Here is a 22647-nt window from a genome sequence, read left to right as displayed (position 1 = left end):
TCCCGGATCATGAAAAGTTCTGATTCTAAAATTTGTGAAACGGAAAAAGCAGATTAGATGCAGATTGCTTTTTTTTTTTTTTTTTTGGTAGAAGTAGAGTTTTGAAATGTCATTTGGGTGGACATTAACACACCTTGCCAAATTCCAAGTGCAAATACACAGCCTTCCTTGTCAAACTTCGCATATGTCATTGGTCCAACTGGAGTCTAATTTGCTGGCCGCCCCAGTCCTCCCACCTCTATTGTTGCCGTAAGGGGACACTGTCAGAGAGGGGCATCTGAAATGGCTCTTAAAACAGCTCATTGTTTTGGAGGGCAAATCTTCAAAGCCACTTCTGATTACCTTTGCTTTCATAAACACAGTGTACTTTTGAAGTGGACATTTCACTTTCTTTCATCCTTTTTTTCTTTCAAGGTTCTTGTTTTCCTCTGCTGATGATGCCTTTAAACAGATTATTTCTTGTTCGATCTCAACAATTTGTTGTAGTCATTCACACGGAGTTATGAAAGTCTAGGCTCTGTCTAAATGATTGAAACAAAGGATCAAGGCCAAGAATTTATGACCAGCATAAAATAGACGGGGTAATTTGCGTGTGTGTTTAGCTCACCTGCAAGAATTAGTTATTTTTAAATTAGAGTTTCTTGTTCCTTCTTCGAATTCACTTACTCATTCTTCATGAACTTTAGACAAGTGAGTTAATTCTGCTAAGCTTCAATTTACCACTTTAATACTAAGCCATTTACCTACTGGTGCTTGTAAGAATGAATAAATCAGTATTCTCAAAAGTAAGGTCCTTGGACCCCTGCCCCAGCGTCTCAGGGCACAGTGAAGGGGTGGGGGAGTGAGTATTCCTGTGCTCCAATTGTATTTGCTGAATCAAAAATTTTTAGTTGATTGGAAGTATATAAAAATCTAACACGAGGCCACCTTTTCTTCTCATTCATATTTGTAAAATGCTGAGTACTCATTTATTCACTTGGAAAGCTATCTGTTAAGCATTTAACATGTGCCTGGTGCTGGCAGACACGAGACAGTGCTTGCTTTCAAGGAGCTTACGTTCAAAAAGGGCGAGGAGACCGAAAGGACAGTGTGTCAATAAGCTAAGTCCAGGTGGAAATCAGTACTTTAAAGAAAGTGGAGGGTCACGGGGAGGGTTAGTTTAGACTTTAATTTACAGGATTATAAGAGACCTCTCAGGATGTGACAGCTGAGCTGAGAGGTATGAGGATTTAATTATGCAAAGGTCTGGGTGAAGGGGGTCTTGGTAAAAAAGAACAAGTGCAGAAGTCTCCAGTGGTACGTGCTGACTGGCACGCTCTGGGGACAGAAGAAGAAAAAGAATAAAGGCCAGATGACTAGTGCTTGGTGAGTAAGGACTAAGTAAGTAAGACAAGTTTAGGAGAGGCAAGTGGCAGATCACCTAGGCCTTGAGGGTTGTGGAATTTGAATTTTTATTGCAGTGTAACAGGAAGCCACCAATGAAGCCTAAAACACATGTCATCTGAGATATTATACATAATATAGATAAAAGATGTATTTATTTATTTGAGAGGGAGAGAGAGAGCATGTGTAGTGGGGAGAGGCAAAAGGGGAGGGAGAGAGAAACTCAAGCAGACTCCCAGCTGACCATGGAGCCAGATGTGGGAGCTCCACGCAGGGCTCGATGCTGTGGCCCTCAGATCATGACCTGAGCCAAAAACAAGAGTTGGACACTTGACCAAGTGCCCCTGATTTGTATTTTGAGTAAGTAACCCTTGCTGCTTGGTGGGCCCCATAGGTGGAGCCTGGATCATGGAAGGGACACCAGGGGAGCAGGGAGTCCCATGGGAACCATGACAGAAGTCTGGGTGAGAGATGATGGCAGCCTCAAAGTGGGCAGTAACAGTGAAGATGGGAAGAGCAGGATTCGGGGGCTCTTTTGGAGGGGGAGCTGATCATGTTGTTGAAGTTGGTGTCAGGAAAGAAAGGAACAGAAAGAATAAAATCAAAACTGACTCTTTCCTTAAGGTATTGCCCGAATGGAGTGAGTCCTGGTGCCATTTACTAAGACTGGACAACGCAGGAGAAGAACAGGTTTGGGGTGGGTGGGAATCAAGAGTTCTGTCACAGGTGGGCAACCAGTGGCTCAGGGCATATGCAAGTAGGCAGGCACCTGGGCAGAAGTCTAGCTTAAGGGATAAGTCAAGTTGGGGTTCAATACTGTAGAGCTGACAGAGCCCATGACTGCCCAAGAGCACCCAGAATGAGTATAGACAGAATTAGGAAGAGGGCTGAGACATGGTATGGGGCCTTCCCACACTTAAGATCGAGGAGAAGACGAATGGGTGTTGAGGTCAGGCTAAAACCAGGAGAACGTATAATGGAAGCCTAGAGTGGGAATGTTTAGACAAGAAGGGGGTAGTGCACTACGATAATGCTCTGAGAGTTCAGGTTGGCTGAGAACAGATAATTCGGCAAGCTGAAGGTTGTTTGTGGCCTTTCTTGGGTTGAGGGGAGAGGTCAGTGTTAAAAAGCCAAATGGAATAGATTAAAGAGAATGGGAGGTAAGGAAACAGAGATAAGAACCACACAGAAATTCAAGAAGTTATTTTGAAGAAATTTTCCCCTCTGCCGCTCAGTAAAGGTGTATAAGTTCCAAATTTCTATGGTAACTGAGGTCTTGGAGTCAAAGAAGTGTTTCTTTCATCATTTTTGATTCAAGCGTATTTAAAGGAAAGAGTAGAACAAACTCCTGTGTACCCATTATCCATTGTGGTAGTCTGAATGACTACCACATTGAATGACAGTCTGAATGACATTCCCCAAAATGTCCAGATCATAACCCCTAGAACCTGCGAATACATAACAAGGACTTTGCAGGTGGGGGATTAAATGAAAAATCCTGAGTGAGGGAGATGATTCTGGAGCATCGAGGGGACCTCATGTAATCACAAGGGTCCTTCTAAGAGGGAGGCAGGAGGCTCATGGAAGCAAGAGATTGGAGTGATACAGGGGAAGGGACCACAAGCAAAAGAATACAGGTGGCCTCTGAAACAGGCAGGGAAACAAGTCTCCCCTGCAGCCTCAGGCAAAGGAAAAATAGAAGAGAATGAGAAAGCACGAAAAGTGTTAAAAAAAAAAAAAAAAAAAAAAGGTCAAGCAATTAGCTTTCCCAGCCCTGTAAGTGCTTGGGACACCAGGCTTGCAGAATTAGCTTGCAAGTTTTCCCCTGGTCTAATCCTGTAAGTAAACAAAGATAATACCAAATCAAAATAAACAGAACATGTTACCAGAAGGCCTTGCTTTCTTTCTAGTCCTTCCCCTGATAGTCTTTTTGTACCTTTGGTCTGGAATAACCCTAAGGCTTAGCTTTGGAAAAGGTTTTATAAGAGAATATTCTGGCAGCATTAAATGCTACATGCTTTCTGGCAAATAAAGAGCTGTGACCACCTTTTCTGGCCATCTTTACCATGCATTTTTCATCATCTTTACTTTTCAAAATTTATCTTAAATCCCAAGTTCGTAGTTCTTAATACACCAGGTGTTGAGCTCTGTCTATACCCATACTCTCTCGGCTGGAGAAGAATAATTACATTCTGGAATTCCTAGACTGTCCTCACCAGGCTGATTTGGACAGCCAGCCATCCTTGCCTTACTCTGAGTTTCCATAGCGTAATTTTCCCCTCTGCCGCTGCTTCGACCTCTCATTCCTGGCAGCCTTCTCTCTTTCAGCTGTCACAGATGGCTCTCTGGGCAGTGAAGAATCAGCTCTAGGTGAGGAGTCAGAAAACTCAGTCTCCAGTCAAATCCCTTCCTCTCTCTGGGCCTTCCTGTCCTCATCTGTAAGAAGAATACAGTAACGAATTTGCTTAATAGAATTATTCTAGGGATTAAATCATATAGTGTGAGTGAAAGTGCTTTAAACTAGAAAGACTAATCCAGATGTTATCTAATTGTCATGGTTTCTAGAATCCTAGACCATTATTACAGCTCTTTATTTTACAGATGGGGAAGCTGAAACTCTGAGGGAAGTTTATTCATTATGGGTGGTAAATTTTATGTGTCCTGCTGGCTAAGCTATGGTGCCCAGGGGTTTGGTCAAAAGCCAGTCTAGGTGTTGCTGTGAAAATATTTTATAAATGTGAGTAATAGTTAAACAAGTAGGTTTTAAATAAGAGTTTACTCTGGGGCACCTGGGTGGCTCAGTGGGTTAAAGCCTCTCCCTTCGGCTCAGGTCCTGATCTCAGGTCCTGATCTCAGGGTTTTGGGATCGAGACCCACATCTGGCTCTCTGCTCAGCAGGGAGCCTGCTTCCACCTTTCTCTCTCTGCCTGCCTCTCTGCCTACTTGTGATTTCTCTATGTCAAATAAATAAATAACATCTTAAAAAAAAAAAAAAGATTACTCTGCATGATGTGGACAAGCCTCATCTAATTAGTTGTAGGCCTAAGAGAAAAGACGGAGATTCCCAGAGTAAACCTCTCCCCACCTTCCCTCTCTGTCTGTGTATACACACACACACACACACACACACACACACACACACAATTTGTTTTTTCTCTCTGTAGACTGCTTACTAATACATTCATCTTTTCGCTCATATGGCAAACAATTATTGGGCACCCACTGCGAGCTCAGTTAGGCAGAACAGATGAAACAAGGTGCCTGTCCTCAAGGAGGACAGTCAGGAGACAGACAAGTGACTTCCAATGTACAGCTTTGTGTGATCAGTACCATGATTTGGGGGTGCTTTGGGAGTGTTGCAGCCACAGTGAAGGAATGCTAAAATGGGTAACCAAGAGGTGTGACGTCTGAGACGCTTCCTAAAAGATGATGAGACTGGCGTGACTTTCGAAGAATGACTGTGAGTTAGCAAATCAGAGAGGGGCTGGGCAGTTCCGGTTCTGTGGAGTGTGGGGAAGAGTGGCCGCCTTTGCCCAGATGAGGCTTTCGGGAGTTTGGGGGCTGAAGGCAGTGGTAGCGGGAGAGAGCTGAGAGATGAAGGGGAACCCGTCAGCCAGGACCACTCTCGGGGAAGGCCTTGATCCTGAAAATCCTAGGGGGTCACGCAGGAGAGGAAAGCAGGGATGACAGAAACCTGTGGCTTAGAAAGACTCCTCAGGCCTCTCCATGGAAGCTGCTGCCCAGGACAGGGAGCCAAGGCAGGCTTGAGGGAAGGGACAGAGAGGCAGCAGAAGGGACGCCAGCGAGATGTCTTCATGCACTCCTGTTCACAACACAGACCCTGCAGCTGGCGAGCTTGGCGGGGGACCTGGGAGGATCTGGTGTTGATCTCCCGGAGAGGGAGTGGTCAAAGACTACGTCCAGGTCTCTAGGCTGAGGACAGCAACCACCCAGACGGGGAGTCCTGGAGAAGGAACAAGTTTGGGGGCCAGATAAGTTCAGTTTGGGGCTTGTCAAGTTTGAGGCGGGACAATCGGATCAAACTGTCCAGGAGATCGCTGATTTGTGAGTCTAAGGGGCCAGAGAGTTATGGGCCTGGAACAGAGACTGGGAAGAAGCCAGAATGGGAATGAGATCAGGCAGGAAGAACAGACTTCAGGCTCGGAACCTGGAATTATATGCAAAATGTTCTGTGTTTGGATCCTTGTGGGATTCCTGCCACCCTAAGGCGGGGCTGCATAGCACTTATCACCTTCTCCCAGGGAGGAAAATACTCTGCCACCAGCATTAGGAGCCGCTGAGATAATAACTGGGTGGGCCGGTGGCTAATGAGGAGACCTCAGGAGTGGCAGCATTGAAAGGGAAGCAGAGGAAGAACCAACTGAGAAGAAAGGGTGGCGGGCGGAGGGAGCTAGAGCAGGGCCCCGTGATGGAAACCACGAGAGGGGAGGGTTTCCCTGGTGCCGAGAGGGCAGGGAGGACCGAGACAAGCAGTTGGACTTGGAGTTGTGAAGGTAGCCCGCGGAGAACTTGGCATAGGAGCAGGCTGTTTTAACATCAGACAGACTGACATCCGACATGTGTTTATGCCGCGAGGAGCATTCTAGTAGAGGAGGGGAGCCATTGCGACATCAGCCCCCCCACTTCAGGAAGGCAGTCAGCTCCCACAGAGCGAGGGGAAGCCAAGTGACAGGCCGGCGCAGGCAGCCCTGTGGGGCTCTGCAAGTAGGCTTGTTCAAGAGACTAAAACCCTTGATCCCAGGAGGGACCGCCAGTGACCTGGGGCTGGTGCAGCTGGAGAGGCCTGGGTGGGGGGGGGGGGGCAGTGGAGATGGTTTTTCCTGGGACAGAGGGAACACATACATTTTCTGGATCCAGAACTAACTAGAGAGAGATCTGAGTCAGTAATGGAAAAAAATTTCTAAGCTCACAGCTACTAGGAGAGGTAGCAAGCTCCTCATCGTCAGAAGTGTGCAGACAGAAGCTCGGGGATCATTTGGCAAGGCTGGTACAGAGATAATCCAGAGACAATCAGGTAGAGGGTTGGATAGATGACCTTGAAAGTCCCTTCTAGGCTTGACAATCTCTTAACACTTGTCAAATTTCCCTGGCCATCTCAAATATTTCTGTGAAAAGGTCAAAAAGACCATTTTGGTTCATTTTATTATAAAAATTCATTCCATATAAGGCTCATGAGGTTAGGAGTAGAAAGGGATGATGTAACTTAACAAGATAGCACATCTAGTTAAGTGTTGTAGCTCCTGGGAAGAAAATCACAGGCTGAGGTTTTGGTGATTCCTAGAAACTTTCAAAGGTCACTCAAGGACTGATTTTTTTAAAAGTGTGATTCCTAGAAACTTTCAAAGGTCACTCAAGGACTCCGTTTTTAAAAAAAAAGTGTCGATAAGCTCCACCACTCCGTTCTGATTCTTGATTGCTGGTTGGCCCCAGGAACCTGCATTTGTAAAGATTGATTGATTGATTAATTGATTGATTTGAGAGAGAGAGAGAGAGAGCGTGCCATGGGCCTGCGCCTGGGTCCGGGCTTGTGTACGCGCACGCGCACAAGTAGCGGGAGAGGCTGAGGGAGACCGAAGCAGACTCTGGCCCCAGCATGGAGCTCAACTCAAGGGTCAATCCCACCACCCGAGATCACGACCTGAGCCTAAATCAAGAGTCTGATGGACGCTGAGCCACCCAAGCACCCCGAAACCTGCATTTTATTTATTTGATTTGTTTTTAAGATTTTATTTTTTTATTTGACAGAGATCACAAGTAGGCAGAGAGGCAGGCAGAGAGAGAGGAGGAAGCAGGCTCCCTGCTGAGCAGAAAGCCCAGGACCCTGGGATCCTGACCTGAGCTGAAGGCATAGGCTTTAACCCACTGAGACACCCACGCGCCCCCAAAACCTGCAGTTTAATCAAATAACATGCCCCTTGGCCCAAGAATCTTAAGTGGCAGATGCCAGGACTCCTCTTCTGGAAACTGAATGGAGATGATGGCGTGAGAACAAGGATCCTCCAAGAGAAGTGCTCTGTAAATCTCAGTGTGCTGCGCAGGTGGGAAACGGCTCGGCCGTGCGGGAGGCTTGCTGGCAAGTCAGGGTGCTCCCTCGGACTCTCAGGTCCAATATTTCCCCACAGAACCAAGCAGGCTAAGTGGGGAATTTTGTGGGCATTAATCTCGTCCATTCCCAACACTCCCCTCTGTGGAGGCTACCTTGCCTCCATCTCCCAGGCTCTAAAATGAAGCAGTGATGGTTGGACCCCTGCTTCTTGATGAATGAGGTAGAAGGAATCTGCAAGGGGGTGGGGCTGGAAAGCTCTGGGAACGCGCCTTCCTCCGTCCGCCCTGCTCAGAGGATTCAGAAGGCAGCCAGGGTGTAATAATGGAACCAGCTTTGCTTTCCTGCCTGGAACAAAACAAAAAACCAGGCAGAATACGTGAAGCAACAATTTTAAGACACTGGACATCGGGCGGTGAAGGATAGTGATCCCGAGACTGAGTGCTTTTTCCTCGTGATCAGGAGGAAGGCGAGCCTGTCTCCTCTCACCGCTTCTGTTCAACCTTGTAAATGTCCTGGAATCACAGGAAAAATAAAAGCCATCCAGACTGGAAAGAATGAAAACTTTCTTTATTCACAGATGATATGACTATGTATATGGAAAAATCTGATAGAATCTACAAAAATATAGAACAATAAGAGAGGTTAACAGGTTATCTGATACATGATAGATGTACAAAAAATTAACTATCTTTATATACTAGCAGCGAAAAATCAGAAATTAAAATTTTAAAATGCCACTTGCTATCAAAAAACAGGAAATAATTAGGGATACATCAGACAAAGGATGTACAAACCTATACAGTGAAAAACCATGCAACATTGCTGAGAAAAAGCAAAGGAGAACTAATAGAGAGAGATGATGTAATCATGGATGGGAACACTCAGCAATGTTAAGGTGTCAGTTCTCCCCAAAACTCGTCTATAGTTTCAATGCTATTTCAATCAAAATTCCAGCAGAGCTTCCCTATAGAAATTGGCAAACTGATTCTAAAATTCATATGGAAATGGAAAGAATCCAGATAGAACAGGCAAAAAATACTTTTGAAAAAGAACAACATATGAGGACTAATACTGCCTGATTTCAGGGCTTCTTATAAAGCAACTGTAATCAAGACAGTATGATGCGGGCATCAAGGCACACAAATAGATCAATGGAATAAATAGAGCACAAATATATAGATTACTGATTTTTGACAGAGATGCAAAGGCAATTCAGTAGAGAGAGGATTGTCTTTCCAACAAATGATACTGGAACAATACCATGGGCAAAAACAAAACAGAAAGAATGTTGATTCATTCCTTGGACTTTGTACAAAAATTAACTCAAAATGGATCATAGATCTAATTAGAGAACCAAAACTTTAAACCTTCTAGAACACATAGGACAAAATCTTTGTGACCTAGGGCTAAGCAATCATTTCATATATACATCACCAAAAGCATGACCCATAAAAGAAAAAAATCTGATAAATTGGACTTCAACAAAACAAAGAAATGTCTGCTCTTGGAGAGACACTGTTAAAAGAGTGAAAAGACCAACCACGGACTGGGAGAAATATTTGCAAATCACACATCTGATTAAGGATGTGTGTTCAGAGTATGTAAAAAACAGTCAAAATCCAGTAATGAAAAAACAAACAATCTAAATAATATGGGTAAGAGATTTGAACGAACCCTTCACCAAGGAAGAAATGTGGATGGCAAAGATATAAAAGGTGCTCAACATCAGTTCGTTAAGGAAATACAATGTAAAGTCACACTGAGATGCTACCGCATACCTATTAGAATAGCTAAAATGAGGGGCAACTGGCTGGCTCTGTAGGAGGAGCGTACAACTCTTGATCTCGGGGTCGTGAGTTTGAGCCCCATCTTGGGGGTAGAGATTACTTAAATATGTAAAAAATTTTAAAAAAAAATAGCTAAAATGAAAAAGACTGACCATAGCAAGTATTGGCAAGAATATAGGACAATAGAACTCTCATATTGCAGTGTGGGAATATAAAACAATACAACTACTTTGGAAAACAGTTTCATAAAAAGGTAAACATACACCGATCACATCCAGCCATTTTACTCCTAGGTATTACCCCAAGATAATTGAAAATATTATGTTCATATAAAGATATGTACATAAATGATCGTAGCCATTTTATTTGCAATAGCCGAAATTGGGAATAATGCAAAAGTCCATTTACAAATGAATGCGTAAGTGGAGAGTGCGTCTCTTCAGCGTGGAATGCACCGATTGTGGTATATTCACACAAGGAATACTAGACAAGAGTAAAAAGGATGTCAGGCATGCTACCACATGGGTGAGTCTCATAATAGTTATTCCGAGTGAAAGAAGCCAGCCAGACAAGAAGGTTATATACTGCACGATTCTATTCATATAACACTCTAAAGATGTACAGATGATACTGAAGAAGGAAGATCACTGGCTGCCTGAGTGTGAGGGGGAGGACTAGAGAGGGGGCAGGCTGAAGGATTACAGAGGGGCACAAGGACACTTGAGGGCAGGCGACTATGTTCACTATCTTAATTGTCGTAGTTTTGTTAGGTGTATATACATATGTCAGACTTATGAAAATATATACTGAAACTATGTGTAACTTACTGTATGTCTTTATACTTCAATAAAGCTGTTTTTAGAAACTCTTGGACTGGGATGCCTGAGTGGCTCCATTGTTAAGTGTCTGCCTTCAGCTCAGGTCATGATCTCAGGGTCTTGGGATCAAGGCCTGCATTGGGCTCTCTGCTCAGCAGGGAGCCTGCTTTCCCCTCTCTCTGCCTGCTTGTGATCTCTCTCTCTGTCAAATAAATACAATCTTTAAAAAAATAAAAAGAACTTAACATATACTTAAGATCTATGCATTTACTGTATGTAAATTACATGTTAATAAATTATTTTTTTTGAAAGAATATTCAGAGCAATCTTTTCTTCCTTGACCCAGAGTTGCTGGGTGGCTCTCAGAATCCCAGTGATGACCACCAGACTGTGCCACTTTGAGGGGTGCCGGTGTCCTCTTGTCAAAAGCCTGGCTGGGCTATGGGTTTCTCCCCAGTTCCAACATCTGAGGTTCGGTGAGTCTAAGGATGAACGGAGAGTCCTAAGCAAACAGTGAACTCAGAGAGTTAATCCAGACCAGATTTCTAGCCCAAACCCTGGGGCGAAGGCTGAGCCTTTTTAAATTCCATTCATCTATCCCTGCGTGTTTGCACAGCAAAGAACCTGTTGTTCTCACAGTGCTGATCTCAGCCTGAGGAGGGCCAGGGAAGCTGGGAGATGGCAAATATTGACGCTGGCTGCCTGGGTTCCCCAAGCAGGCTTCGGCATTCAGTCCCCACCGCCGCTCTGCTGATGTGAACTGGGGGAAGGGCCTGGCTGGCTGCCCTGGGCTCCGTGTCTTTCTGGACCCAGTTTATGGAACATTGTTCAGGAGGTTGCTGTGGTACCTGTTTCTTTCTGAAAAGAAGAACCAATAAACAGGAAAAGAGCAAACTCCAGCGCCAGCCACCTCCCATTTACAGGCTGCTGCCCCCTGACCTGAGCTCTAGCTTTCTCTTCCAGAGACTGCTGGCTGAGAAAGAGCTAGACGTCAAGGAAGGCGTGTGGCAGCCTCTGGATTGGGACATGTCCGGGTTTGATCCTGGCTCTACGATCTCAAGCAAGCAACTTCGTCTCGGTGTGCCTCTGTCAAGTGTGACTAACCAGACCGGTGCCTGGGATGCTTGTGTGTATTAGGGAAAATGAGATACAGGAGACAAGGCACACACACACACGCACACACGAGACAAGGCACATATACGTTGGCAATATTGCTGACTAATTACCTCCTTTTAATACTCATTAAAGCCCCTGGCACAGTGCTCAGCACTCCTCTTTCTTCTGCTTAAAGCTTTAAGGTTTCCAAGTAGCGTTCACATTCTGGATCTTTCTTCTCAATAAGGATGCAAGATAGTTTGCCGATGACATCATTCTTCCTGCGGCTGGGAAGAGAGCCTTTACTGCAGCCCCTCCTCAGAAGGAAAGACTCAAACGTGTTCCTCCAGCTGAAGATTTCTGCCAGCATCACGTAGCGTGCAGAGTCAAGTTCACTCCCTGCAACCCAACCTCAGAGGTTCTTCCTCACCCAGGGGTACTGGTTCACATTCCCTCGGCCACCAGGTGCCCTCCCTGCACTCTTCAGCCTGGGCTGCCCCAGGTTGGCTTCCCACTGGGCTCCATCATGGCCCTGCATGGGCAGCACCACCACAAGAAGTTTCCCAGACCTCCCGAAAGAGAGCTTTGGACCGCGGACTACTGCCGCTGAGCCCCCAGATGCCTGGCTCCACCCCCAGCCAGTGGAGGTGCTGGCCTCTGGGTGTGTGTGCAAATAGTAGCTCCCTCAGGGCACTGTTGGGAGGAGAATGGGAGCTGAAGCTCTTAATGAGCACAGTGCCTGGTTCCCAGTAAACACAGCAGGGACCAACTGTGTGCACCTGGGAACCTGGCTTTAGGTCCTGCTCTGCTCCGGACACACCGAGTGGACTGGGACCAGTGTGTCCCAGCCTTGCATCTCGTTCTGTGAAACGAAGCTTCTTAACCCCTAAAGGCTGGTGGGTGTATTTGGTTAGGAGGGGCGGGTAAAATGATGGGGCAGCCCGTGGTGCCACTGCCTCGGCACTTTGCTGAAAAGGGCCACTGAAGAAGCCCAGGACAGGAGGGCCAGTGGGGCCAGCCGCCCATCCCCTGCAGGGCCCATCTGAGGCACTGGCAGGATGTGTTCTCCTGGTGGGAACTGGGTGCGCTCCCGCTGCCCGAACCACTGAGGCTGACCAGCATGAGCACACGGGGGCATATTCCCATGGCCCCCTCCCAGCAGCCTTGTTTCCAACAGCTAGACCATGGCATGGGGAACGCATTCTGAGGGCTGGAACGAGCCTCTGGACCTTTTCTTGTTGCCCAGGGACCAGATAAGCCCTCTCTTCCCCTGGAGACTGGCTTTCTGTTGGAGAAGGCGCACCCAGGGCGGGAGGACCAGTCTCAGGACCAGACTCTTCCCCCTCCCCCTGTTCCCTCCCCTCCCCTGCTCCCTGAGGTCCCTGTGTTCCACCAGTAAGTAACCCTTGACCACCTCCTGTGTGCACTTGGTCTAGGTGCCAGCATCTCTTTCTTGGACAGTGTAATTAAAGGTCATTGTAGGTCCAGGGTGTTTCCTGGCTTATCGCCCCTGATGACACCCACTGCCCTTAGGAGGGAGTGTGACGGGCTGTGCCCTAAAGGATCACATCCCGGTTCACCTCCTCACCTCATCTCCTTCTGTCTCCTACCCCCAGATGGTGCTTTGGCCACTCGGACCTGCTATGCATTCCTGGGTTCAGCTATACCGGTCCCACCCCCAGATCCAGATCTGCAGTTACATTGGCCCCTCAATGGGGAATGCCCTTCCCCTCCCCCTCTCCCCTAGAAACTCTCCTCCTCTCCAGAGCCAACCCAAGGCATCAGAACTGACAGTGTCCCCAGCAAGCCCCAAGTGCCTCACTTAGGGAGTGGTTGGAGGGAAGCTCAGACAAGGGGGACTGTTCCTCAGCCAGGATCCCTGAGGCACCTTATCCCAGGAGTGGGTCCTCAGGCCATCAAGCTCAGGGACAGGATTGTGTCCTCATTCCCCAAAGGCACCTCCTTGGTGGCCTCAGCCCGGCCTTACCTGCTGCCCCACCCATCCCCTATGCATGAGGGGTCCCCTCCATGAGACTTGGGTTCCTCGTGTGCTGGGATCAGGTCTTTCTGCTCCTGGGTGCCTGGAATGGCCTTGGCCCAGAGCAGGTGCCTGGAGGCTGCTCTGTGAGAAAATGGACTGGAGCTTAACAGTCTCTCAGATGCTCATGTTCAATTCAAAACTCACCAAAGACTGCTTTATAAAACCAATTTTATTAATTTCCAATGAGGATATATCTGTCTTCCTCATCAGGAACTCTTCTGTTGGTCAGATTCCAAATTGCAAGTCTCTCTTTTGGAATAGGTGTGGACCACACTCTGACCTTCAAATTGTTTATTTTTATTTTTTTTTAAGATTTTAAAAATTTGTTATCTTTTTATTTTACCTATTTATTTATTTAAGATTTATTTGGCAGGGGTAGGGACAGAGGGAGAGAGAGAATCCCAAGCAGAACCCACACTCAGCGCAGAGCCCAACGCAGAGTTCAATCTCACAACCCTGAAATTGAAACCAGAGTTGAAACCAGGAGTCAGATGCTCAACCCACTCAGCTGCCCACGAAATTACCTTTTTAAAGTACCCCAAGGAGATTCTGTCCCTGGCCAAGGTATAATCCCATTGGGAGCAGAAAGGCTTCAGAGGTGGGACGCCAGAGACCGTGCTTGGGTTCCAGTTCTGGCACTGACTTTGCTGGATGACCTGAGCAAGTCATTTCTTCCTCTAGGCCTCGGTTTCCTCATCTGTTTAACAGGGATACCTATCCTTGTCTGTCTGGCTGTTGTGAAACTGGAAAGTATCAGAGAAACTGTTCATTCACTCAGCTTCCAGGACCAAAATGCAATCCCTTCTTCAGGAGAGCTGGGCTGTTGGGTTGGGCAACTGGTTACAGGTGGCAGCGTGCAGAATGGGATAGACAGAAGGGCAGTGAGGAGCACCTCAAGCTACTCTTTCTCCTGACCTTCTATTCTCCAGCTCAGAGCCCTCGGGATGGCTTCCAAGGGTAGGTAGGATAGCCAATACCCTGCCTCGAGTGCCATCTCCCGTGATCAGCCAGCGAGGCCTGCTAGGATCACTGAGTGGAGAAAAATATAAGGCTGCATGTGACCCCAGCAATATCTGTCTTGGGTCCCCAAGGGAGCAGAAAGTGGCATCCACTTCACATATATGTGGCATCTATGAGATCCGAACTCCTTGGCTTGGTTTTATCTTTTTTCTAAGGGGTGATAGGATCAGGAGCTGCAAGCCTCTCTTGGGGCAGAGAACGGATTTGTTCTGTGTGGCCCCGGAGACATGCCTAAAATCAGGAAAGTGGATCCCCTTCATCTTGGTTAGGAGTGATCTGACTTGGTCGTAAGCCCCTGTCCCTGGAGGCATTCAAGGAGAGGCTAAACAACTTGAAAGCAAGGAGAGGCAACTCTTATTCAGAGACAATGGTGCGCGGATCCCCTAGATGACCTTGAAGCCTCCTTCCCATCCTTGTGTTCTTGCATTCGCTGCTCCTGTGAAGGCCTATCAGTGCCTTTCCAACCGGCCTCCCCTCCGGCCTGGGGGCCCCCTCAGGGTCCAGGACAGGAGTACTCATCAGACCAGTCGGAGCAGTGCTGTGTGTGGTCGCGGCAGAGGCTCCTGGGGATGCAGCCACAGTACCCGAAGACAGTCGAGGGGCAGCGCCACCAGCCCGGGCCACAGGGTGGGCACGTCGTCACTGTGGGCACAGCAGAAGAGCAGCTCCTTTGGCCCGGGGCACCCCAGGCTCCCTAGAGCCCCACTCTCTTAAGGCCACTTGAATACTGCCTCTTCTGAAAAGCCTCCCTTGGTTCTGACCTGCACCCCTCCCCGCGAAGTACCCCTCCCTAGTTCCCCAGCACGGCCTTTCGGCCTCAGCATGATGTTAGTCCTGCAGGTAGGACACGGGTTTGACTTCTGACTATCACCCACCGGAAGCTGGCACCAGGCACAGCCAGCCCTTCCCAGGGCTTGGCACACGTTTGTTGCTTGAACAATGATGAAGAAATAGAAAAGAAAGTTGGGGCAGTGAAAGAGCTCCAGACTTGGAGCCAGGAGACCTGGGTTTACATCCCTGTTCCTTTCCTATCCCTTCTTCTGTGAAGTCCCTTCTCTGCTCTGGCCTCAGTTTTCCTATATATAAGTTTGAGACCAGTGATTCCTGCCCTGCTTTCCTCACAGGGTGATTGAGAGGTGCAGAGGAGAGGAGGGAAACTCATGCTGAAATCCCAGTTCGGCCTTGTATGTGCCCCTTACATAACCCTATGGGCATTGATTTCCTCATCTGTGCCCTTGAAGGTAGGTGCCCCACCATGGAAGAACAGGCCTCCAGAAGGAGCAGCTTGGAATGGTAGTGAGCACTCCACCACTGGAGGCACTCAAGCAGGGGTGGAAAACTTCTTCACACTATGCAAGAAGGGGAGGCAAGGGAACCTTTGAGATTCTCTGGTCAAACTCTGCCCTTTGGCCACTGTTTAGCCTGCTGCCCCAGTCAAGCCTGTGCCCAGACCCCTACCTGGGCTCAGTTCATCTGAGCAGTCCCCACAGTTGTTGGTCCCATCACACTTTTGGTCTGAGTAGATCCAGAAAGACGGGTCTCCACAGCGGGCCACGAGGAAGCTGGGGAGGCTCTGGGGCATATCCCCTGCAGGGGGACAGATGAAGCAGGGAGCCCTTCACATCTGGCCTCCAGACGTCTCTCTGGAGGTGGTCTGTCCTGGCCACCCCCTCAAACCCAGGCTCACAGGGAGAAGGACACAGGAAAATGTTTCCTGGGGAGGAGGTCAAATCAAGGGGAGAGGAGGATTCTTTCCCTCCCCCTCAGCATAAGGTGCCCAGAGAGCGGCATCTCCCTCGTTCATTCCTGGCTTAGCTCCGGGGCACGCCCACTTCACACCACTGCTTGCACTATTCCTTCCTCCAGAAGTGTCTTTTCGGACACCTCTACAAAACCACTCCACTGTCAAGGGCAGGCTCAAGTTCCTTCACCTCCAGGAAACCTCCTCCCAACAGGAACGAAACAAGAACGAATGTGAAGTCTTGCACCTGGGGACCAGAACGCAGAGGACGTGGCTTCACAAACTTTGTGAGAGAGGGAGTCAGAGCACTTTCCTTGAAGGTGGGTTCTGTGTTAGGCGGTGGTGTGAAGGGGCTACCAGAAATGAACATGAACTCAGGCTACATGGCGAGAGGCCTTTGGGAGGGGAAAAGCCTTTGTCCTTTGGACTAGCCAGGGCTGGCCAGGAGTGTGATGGATGCTTCTGGAGCCAGGCCGAGGAGGAGGACAAGGGCAGCTGGTGTGTGTTCTGTGGTGTGCCGGTGGAGTGGAGAAAACCAGCCTTAGGGAGGATGACTGTAGGAGTGTGGAGTGTGGCTCTGGGAGGGGGAACCTCATGGTGGGCAAGAAAGCAATCTTCAAATCCATGCAGTGCCCCCATCATGGGAGGTGAATTCAAATGTGGTTCAGATGAGGGAAGAGAGTTGGGACCAATCAAGGATGCTACAGGGGACAGCTCTAAATTCAGTCCCAGGGAGACATTCCCATGGAAACCGTGTGACGAGGGAGGGGAGCAGCTGCCTCGGGCTATAGTGAGCCCCCCATCGCTGGAGTATGCAAGCAGAGCCTAGGTGGCCTCTGTTGGGTGTGTGAGAGGATTTGGGCATGAGCTCTGACATGGACGAGATGAACTTTAACATCTCTTCTAGTCTAAAAGGTCCTTGATGCAGTGACTTCCCCCATCCACTTCCCACCACACGTGCTCCAACCCCCCAGACTCTCTCCTTCCTACATGGGAACTGCCTAGTCCATGTAGCCATGGCTTTCCTCTCCTGGGTCCTGTCAGGTCTCTAAGGTCTGGAACCCATTCATTCATGCATTCATTCATTCATTCATTTACTTGTCATTCATTCATTCATTCACTTGTCATTCATTCATTCATCGTCTGTTCAGGAAATAAATGCAGAGACTCCGCTACCAGGCACAGGGGCCCCCAGGTCAAGGAGAACTGGCATGGGGGGCAACCCTGAACCTGGAGGGGTCCACCTGGGGCAGGGCAAGACTGTGCAGGTACTCACGGCACATGGCCTCGTCCTCATCCTCGCCGTGGGCGCAGGTGCGGACGCCATCACAGACCCTGCTGGCGGGGATGCAGCTCCTCCGGTCATGGCACAAGAAGCCCGTCCTGTTCGTCAGCGTTACACAGGTCTGGGCCCCTGAGTTGGCAGGGGGAGACCCCAGAGGGGCAAGAGTGATGTGCACAAGGGCATCACAAGTTCCCCTGACTCAGCCCCACACTGAGCTGTCCCGAGGGGCTGGGGTGGCCGGGAGGATGCTGGGCTGGGTGGTGACAGAGGTGAGGTCGAAGCTCCCATTCTGCCATTTCCCGGCTGTGAGACCTTGGGCAGATGACTTGACCTCTCTGAGCCTCACATTCCTTGTTTGTACAGTGGGGACGAGAGCACACACCCCGTAGGACTGCTGGGGAGATTACATACAAGCTTTTGTGTGACCAACCCTAGAACACAGAATGTGCAGGGTAACTCATGGTTCTCTCCTTTACTGAGAGCTGATTGCCAGCCTCACAGAAGCTCCTAAGGATGGGGCTCCAGTCAGTGAAGTGGTTTTAATGGTGGAGCTCCAGGTCCTGGGTCAGGCTGTCAGAAACAATCTCTTGGGCTGGCTGGGGACCACAATCCCTGACATCTGGGCACAACTACGAACTGTAGAGCACTTTGATAGTTGTAGTCTCTTGTTTCCTCAAATAGTTCTGGGAGGTGTCATCCTTAGCCCCGTTTTATAGATGAGAAAACCCAGGCTCAAGAAGGTGCAAGGCCCAGTCACACGGCTGACAGTTCAAGCCCGCTGTCCCCGCTCCTCCCTGAGGCTGGGGCCAGCCCCCCAGTGTCCAGGAACGCTGGGCAGCTGAGAGTCTTCCCTTCCTTCCCATGGGGAGGTGCGGGGGGAGCCCACCCAGGGCTGCTCTGAAGAATTAAAGGAGAGAAAGTGATGGCAGGAGGTCACCCCGGCCCCACGGCTGTGCGTGGGCGTGTATACACGTGCGTGCCGCCTGGAGACGGGCTCAGTCTGTGCATGTGTGTTTGGGCACCCAACACCTGCCTCTCACCTCCCGGGGCAGCCTCAGCCAGCGGGAGAGGGACTGAGTCTCAGAGAATTCCCACTGTGACACATGCATACACACACTGACACGTGTGCATACACACAGACGTTCACACACGTGCACACAGACACACACTCTCAGACAGGTACATGCATACACACATGCACGCAGATAGACGTGCACATACACTGACACACAGACACATATGCAGGTACACTGGGCGCGTGAGGGTAACTCCTCACGTGTGCACTTCTACTCGGTGCCCGTGTTCTTGCCCGAGGAGAGGGGGTAGAGTACTGTGTATGTTACCCCTTGTCCCCACATGTCCCTTTGTACTCCCCCAACCTGGCTACAGAGCCATCTCTTAGAAATGACAACCCACCCTCAGCTGGAGCCTCTGCCCATGGCACTCTGGATGGTGGCCCCTCCCCAGCACAGGGCACCCGCCCTGTCCACTGCTCTGGCCCTTGGAGCCCCCCGGCCTCCTGTGTCTTCTTCTCCTCACCTTTCTTCCCACCCTCAGGATTCTGCATCTGGCATTCCCTGCGCCCGGGAGGCTTTTCCTGCCTCCCTCTCCGCTAACCATTGCCCTCCTTTTCTTCATGGCCCTTCAGCTCCCTTTCCCTTTCCAAGCTGCCCACCTGACTCCTAGCCTGGGTCAGAGGCCCTGGATCCAGACTTGCTGAGCCCCCGCTAACCTTGCCTTAATGGGTTTCTTTGATTAATGTCCATTACTCTCCAAACTATCAGCTCCATGAGGCAGCGCTGCAGGGATGGACAAGGTATGTCCCTGTCCTCTGGTGGAGGCAGACACACAGATGCACGGCACCCCACAGGAGGTGTGGGAGCCATGGGGGCCGAGGCACAAGGCCCAGCCTGGGGGTCAGGTCAGGCTGTTTGAGGAAGGAGACATCAGAGCCGAGTCTGCTCAGTAACTCATTGTACAGATGGGCAAATAGCAGCTCAGAGTCCCGTATGCGTCTCATGGCAGAAACTCACAGCATTAGGGTTCCTCATGGGCTCCCCATCCCCTCTGAGCAAGCCCAACCCACCCACTCTGGACCACGCTGACCTGGTGTGTGTTGTGGGAATCCCAGGATGGAGACCAGGGCGATGAGGGCAGCGAGAGTGACCAGCAGGAGCAGCAAGAAGGCTGAGAGGCAGGCGCCCTGGCGTGAGCCGCAGAGGGGGCCGCAGCCTGCGTGTGGGGTGGGAAAACCAGTGGCGGATCCCCCTTGCCCAGCCCCACAGGTGCACCTCCCCGCCTGCGGGGTTGGGAGCAAGAAGGACTCCCTGGAGGAGGGGGCTCCTGAGACTTCCATGATGCACCCGGTTCTGCCTGTGGGCCCACCTCCACCAAGAGCCTGTCCCTTGCCCAGGCCAGTGGCTGGTGAGCAGCAATTGGGGTGGGCATCCAGGTCTCTGCATCATGGCCCTCGCCCTGCTGTCCTCCCTCGAGGACTTCTCCTCAGGAGGCCAGGAGAAACAGACACCTGTTTAGTGAGCCGCTGCCTGCGGAAAAAATAAAGCAGGCCCTTCGTAGCGATTACTTCTATTTTTCAAAAACCTTTATTTTATAGATGAGGAAACTGAGGCTCAGAGAAGAAAAGGTCCAGATCACCTCATGCAGAGCTGGGACTTGAGTCAACGCCAAGTGACCATCCATTCTGGAGCCAGCCAGGATGCTGGCTGGACTCCCAGCTGGACCCCACCGAGAAGTCACTTGACTTCTCTACGCCTGTTTCCTCATGCAGATGAGGGGTGGGTCATGATATCTCCCTTAGGCTTGTTGAGAGGACTAAGCTAAGCCAGTAACCAGCAAGAACAGTGCTCGGCACACAGTCAGTGCTCTAAAGGTTTTAGCTACTCTTAGTGTTCATTGAGTGTTTATTATGTGCCTGGCTGTTTACGTAAGCACCGTGGAAATAATGAGAGGAGACATCCGCCCCTTTAACTTACCTTGTACCTTTAATTTTTGCCTGCTTGCGAAAATCATGAAAGAAAGCTTTATTGAGGACCTACGAGCATCCTGCTGTGCAGACGACAGAGGATCGTCACAGTGCGGTCCTTACCTAACCTTGGGAGCTTGCTGTTGCACTCAGGAGGACAAGGCATGGGTGGGGAAAGGGAGAGTGTGGGCGCCACTGCTGTCTGCAGGTATCTCAGAGAAAGGGGCAGGCCAGGTCTCGGCATCTGTGTGTCCCCAGGGTCCAGTTGCGAGACTGGGCACCCAGTGAGTGTTTTGTGACCACTCTGACCCAGACATCCGGGAGACACGGGAAGGCACCCAGTTCAGGTGAGTTCGAGGCCCTTCCCTCTGATTCACTCCCCTGTCCAGAGCTTCCTACACCGCTTGCCTGTGCTAGGCAGACCTGTACCTGGACTCCTGAAGCTCTGGTCCCGGGTGCTAAAGTGTCAACAAAGTGTGAGCAAGGGGCCACGGATGCCGGAAGGAGGGGTAAGATAAACAAGGGTGGGATTTGCACAGGCAGGATTGAGGGGGCGGGCGTGGGGGTGGGCAGGGGAAGGCATTCCAGGGAGAGCGTGTAGGAGGGAAGGCCTGGCGCTGAATGAGCGGGGAACTGAGCTGAAACCCACCACCCCTGCAGGGCTGTTCTGTGGCTCCCTAGACGTCATCAGCGAACACAGCGCCAACTCAGGTAACCAGGGAGACAGTGTGGAGCCCGGGGATTCAAGCAGCTGCTTCTCAAATATTTGTGCAGCACAGGCCTGGGCGGAGGAATCCCGGGAGGGACCTTAGATAGGACTGGCAGCACCGGTGCCGGGCCCCACAAAGGCACCACTCTGCAGGGCTTAGAGCCCTTCCACACCAGCCCTCCCTGGACATATGGGAGAAAGAGGCCGTTTGCTCCACAACCACGCCCAGTGGGAGCCCCGCTGGAAGAATGAAGGCACAATGCTTTGCCACAAGAGGAATCCCAACTTGAATTTGAACTCCATCCGCCTCTCCCCACCTCCCAGCTGTGTGCGATCCCAGTTTGGCCAAGCTCCCCAAAGTCCCTTAGCCTCAGCTTCCTCATCTGTTATTGTCCCCAAACAGGCCTCCTTCTCACAGGTGTCCTAGGTACTAAAAGAGGCCATACACTGCCAAGCACAGACTAGGGTGGGCTGGGGGGTTGGGGGGTTTGCTGATCCTTTAGAGCTGTTATTATTACTACCTACCTCTGGTTTCTGTTTCCTCATTGACAAATGTGGGCCAAGATGGGGCATACAATAGGTGCTCAATAAATGTGTGTTTCTTCCTTTATGCATAAAGGCAAAGCAACCTGTCCTTGGTGCATGGTGAGTTAGTGGCACACTGTAGGAGCTAACTTAGTGTGTGATCCTGTCTACTTTATCCCTCAGAAGTACAGAGAACAGTCCACGTCACCCACGGAGTCAGGGAATTGGCTGCAGAGTTCTTTCAGTCATCATGGAAACAGTATGTAGGGCGGGGTGTGTGATAGGCAGCACACACAGGCGCTCAAGGCATAGAGAGAAAGAACAGCCCTCTCAAGCAGGTGACTGTCAGCCCTGTGGCCAGGAAGCTGGGAGTGGAAGACATGACGTCAGCATGGGGGCAGAGGTCTGAGGGACAGTGGGGGACTTGGGGAGTCCTGTTCATGCCTCTGAAGCAGCAGCCCAGCCTCAAGGGAGCGCATTGGGGAGCTCTGTCCTTTACCTTCCCCTCGGGGGAGGGCTTTGGTTCCAGCAGCATTGTCATCGCTGTCTCCCTGCCCAAGAGAACAGAGAGGGCAGGACTTAGGTGGGCCGAGGGCCAGGCAGCCTCTGGGAGCCAGCCAGAAGGGGTTTTCAGAAGGGTCAGGGAGAGCCTTGTGTGGAATCGTGGGAATGCCAGCATGCTGAGCACCTCAAGCCCATCACGCCCGCTTCATGATTCCACACTGCCCTCTGCCCACAGTGCCCTTCTCTCCACTGTCCACTTGGCCAACAGTCATCCTTCAGACCTGCTCAGGCTCATCCATGGAGGGGCTTTCCTTAAGGTCCCTTCCCAAAATGCTGACTGATCCCTCCCCTGGCCTCCTGTGCACCTGGCTCCTCTGTCCCCCTTCCAGCGCTCACCACCGGAACTGTGCGGCTGGTTCACATGTGGGGTCCCCTACAACCTGGGAGGGAGCCTTCAGAGCAAGGGAGACCCGGGCCACATCAGCTGCTCCCCTCTTCACTTAAGCCCACTCTTTATTCCAGGGTTGGCCTCCCCAGGTCGGGGAGCATTTTAAAGTCGTTCTTACCTGGGGGAAGATTTTGTTCATGTCTCGGGCCTCCTGCTCCCAGCTCCAGGATCCTGGCCCTGAGGCCCTCTGCAGAGAACTCAGCACAGGTTCTGGCCTGGTTGCCAGGGGCAGCCTGGCGGA

At 50.4% G+C, this 22647-nt stretch overlaps 1 protein-coding gene across 4 annotated transcripts; it reads right to left on the bottom strand.

Moving 5' to 3' along the window:
- Positions 1-13650: 13650 nt before the first annotated feature.
- Positions 13651-22647, bottom strand: LDLRAD1 (low density lipoprotein receptor class A domain containing 1). 4 transcript variants are annotated; one of them, XM_032302917.1, is made up of 6 exons: positions 22525-22647; positions 21954-22005; positions 19344-19469; positions 17229-17366; positions 15670-15798; positions 13651-14853 (listed from the first exon to the last, which is right to left on the bottom strand). In XM_032302917.1, the coding sequence occupies exons 1-6, from the start codon at positions 22543-22545 to the stop codon at positions 14705-14707; spliced, it is 615 nt and encodes a 204-aa protein (XP_032158808.1). In that variant the 5' UTR covers positions 22546-22647; the 3' UTR covers positions 13651-14704. The 4 variants fall into 4 exon arrangements, with proteins under 4 accessions (XP_032158808.1, XP_032158809.1, XP_032158811.1 ...); XM_032302918.1 differs by having other exon boundaries at positions 17229-17310; positions 22525-22614; XM_032302920.1 differs by lacking the exon at positions 19344-19469.

Source organism: Mustela erminea, chromosome 10, assembly GCF_009829155.1.
Source record: "Mustela erminea isolate mMusErm1 chromosome 10, mMusErm1.Pri, whole genome shotgun sequence".
In the NCBI taxonomy this organism is placed as follows: domain Eukaryota; kingdom Metazoa; phylum Chordata; class Mammalia; order Carnivora; family Mustelidae; genus Mustela; species Mustela erminea.
Note: the sequence above shows the minus strand (reverse complement) of the source record. Positions and strands in the feature narration are given on the sequence as shown.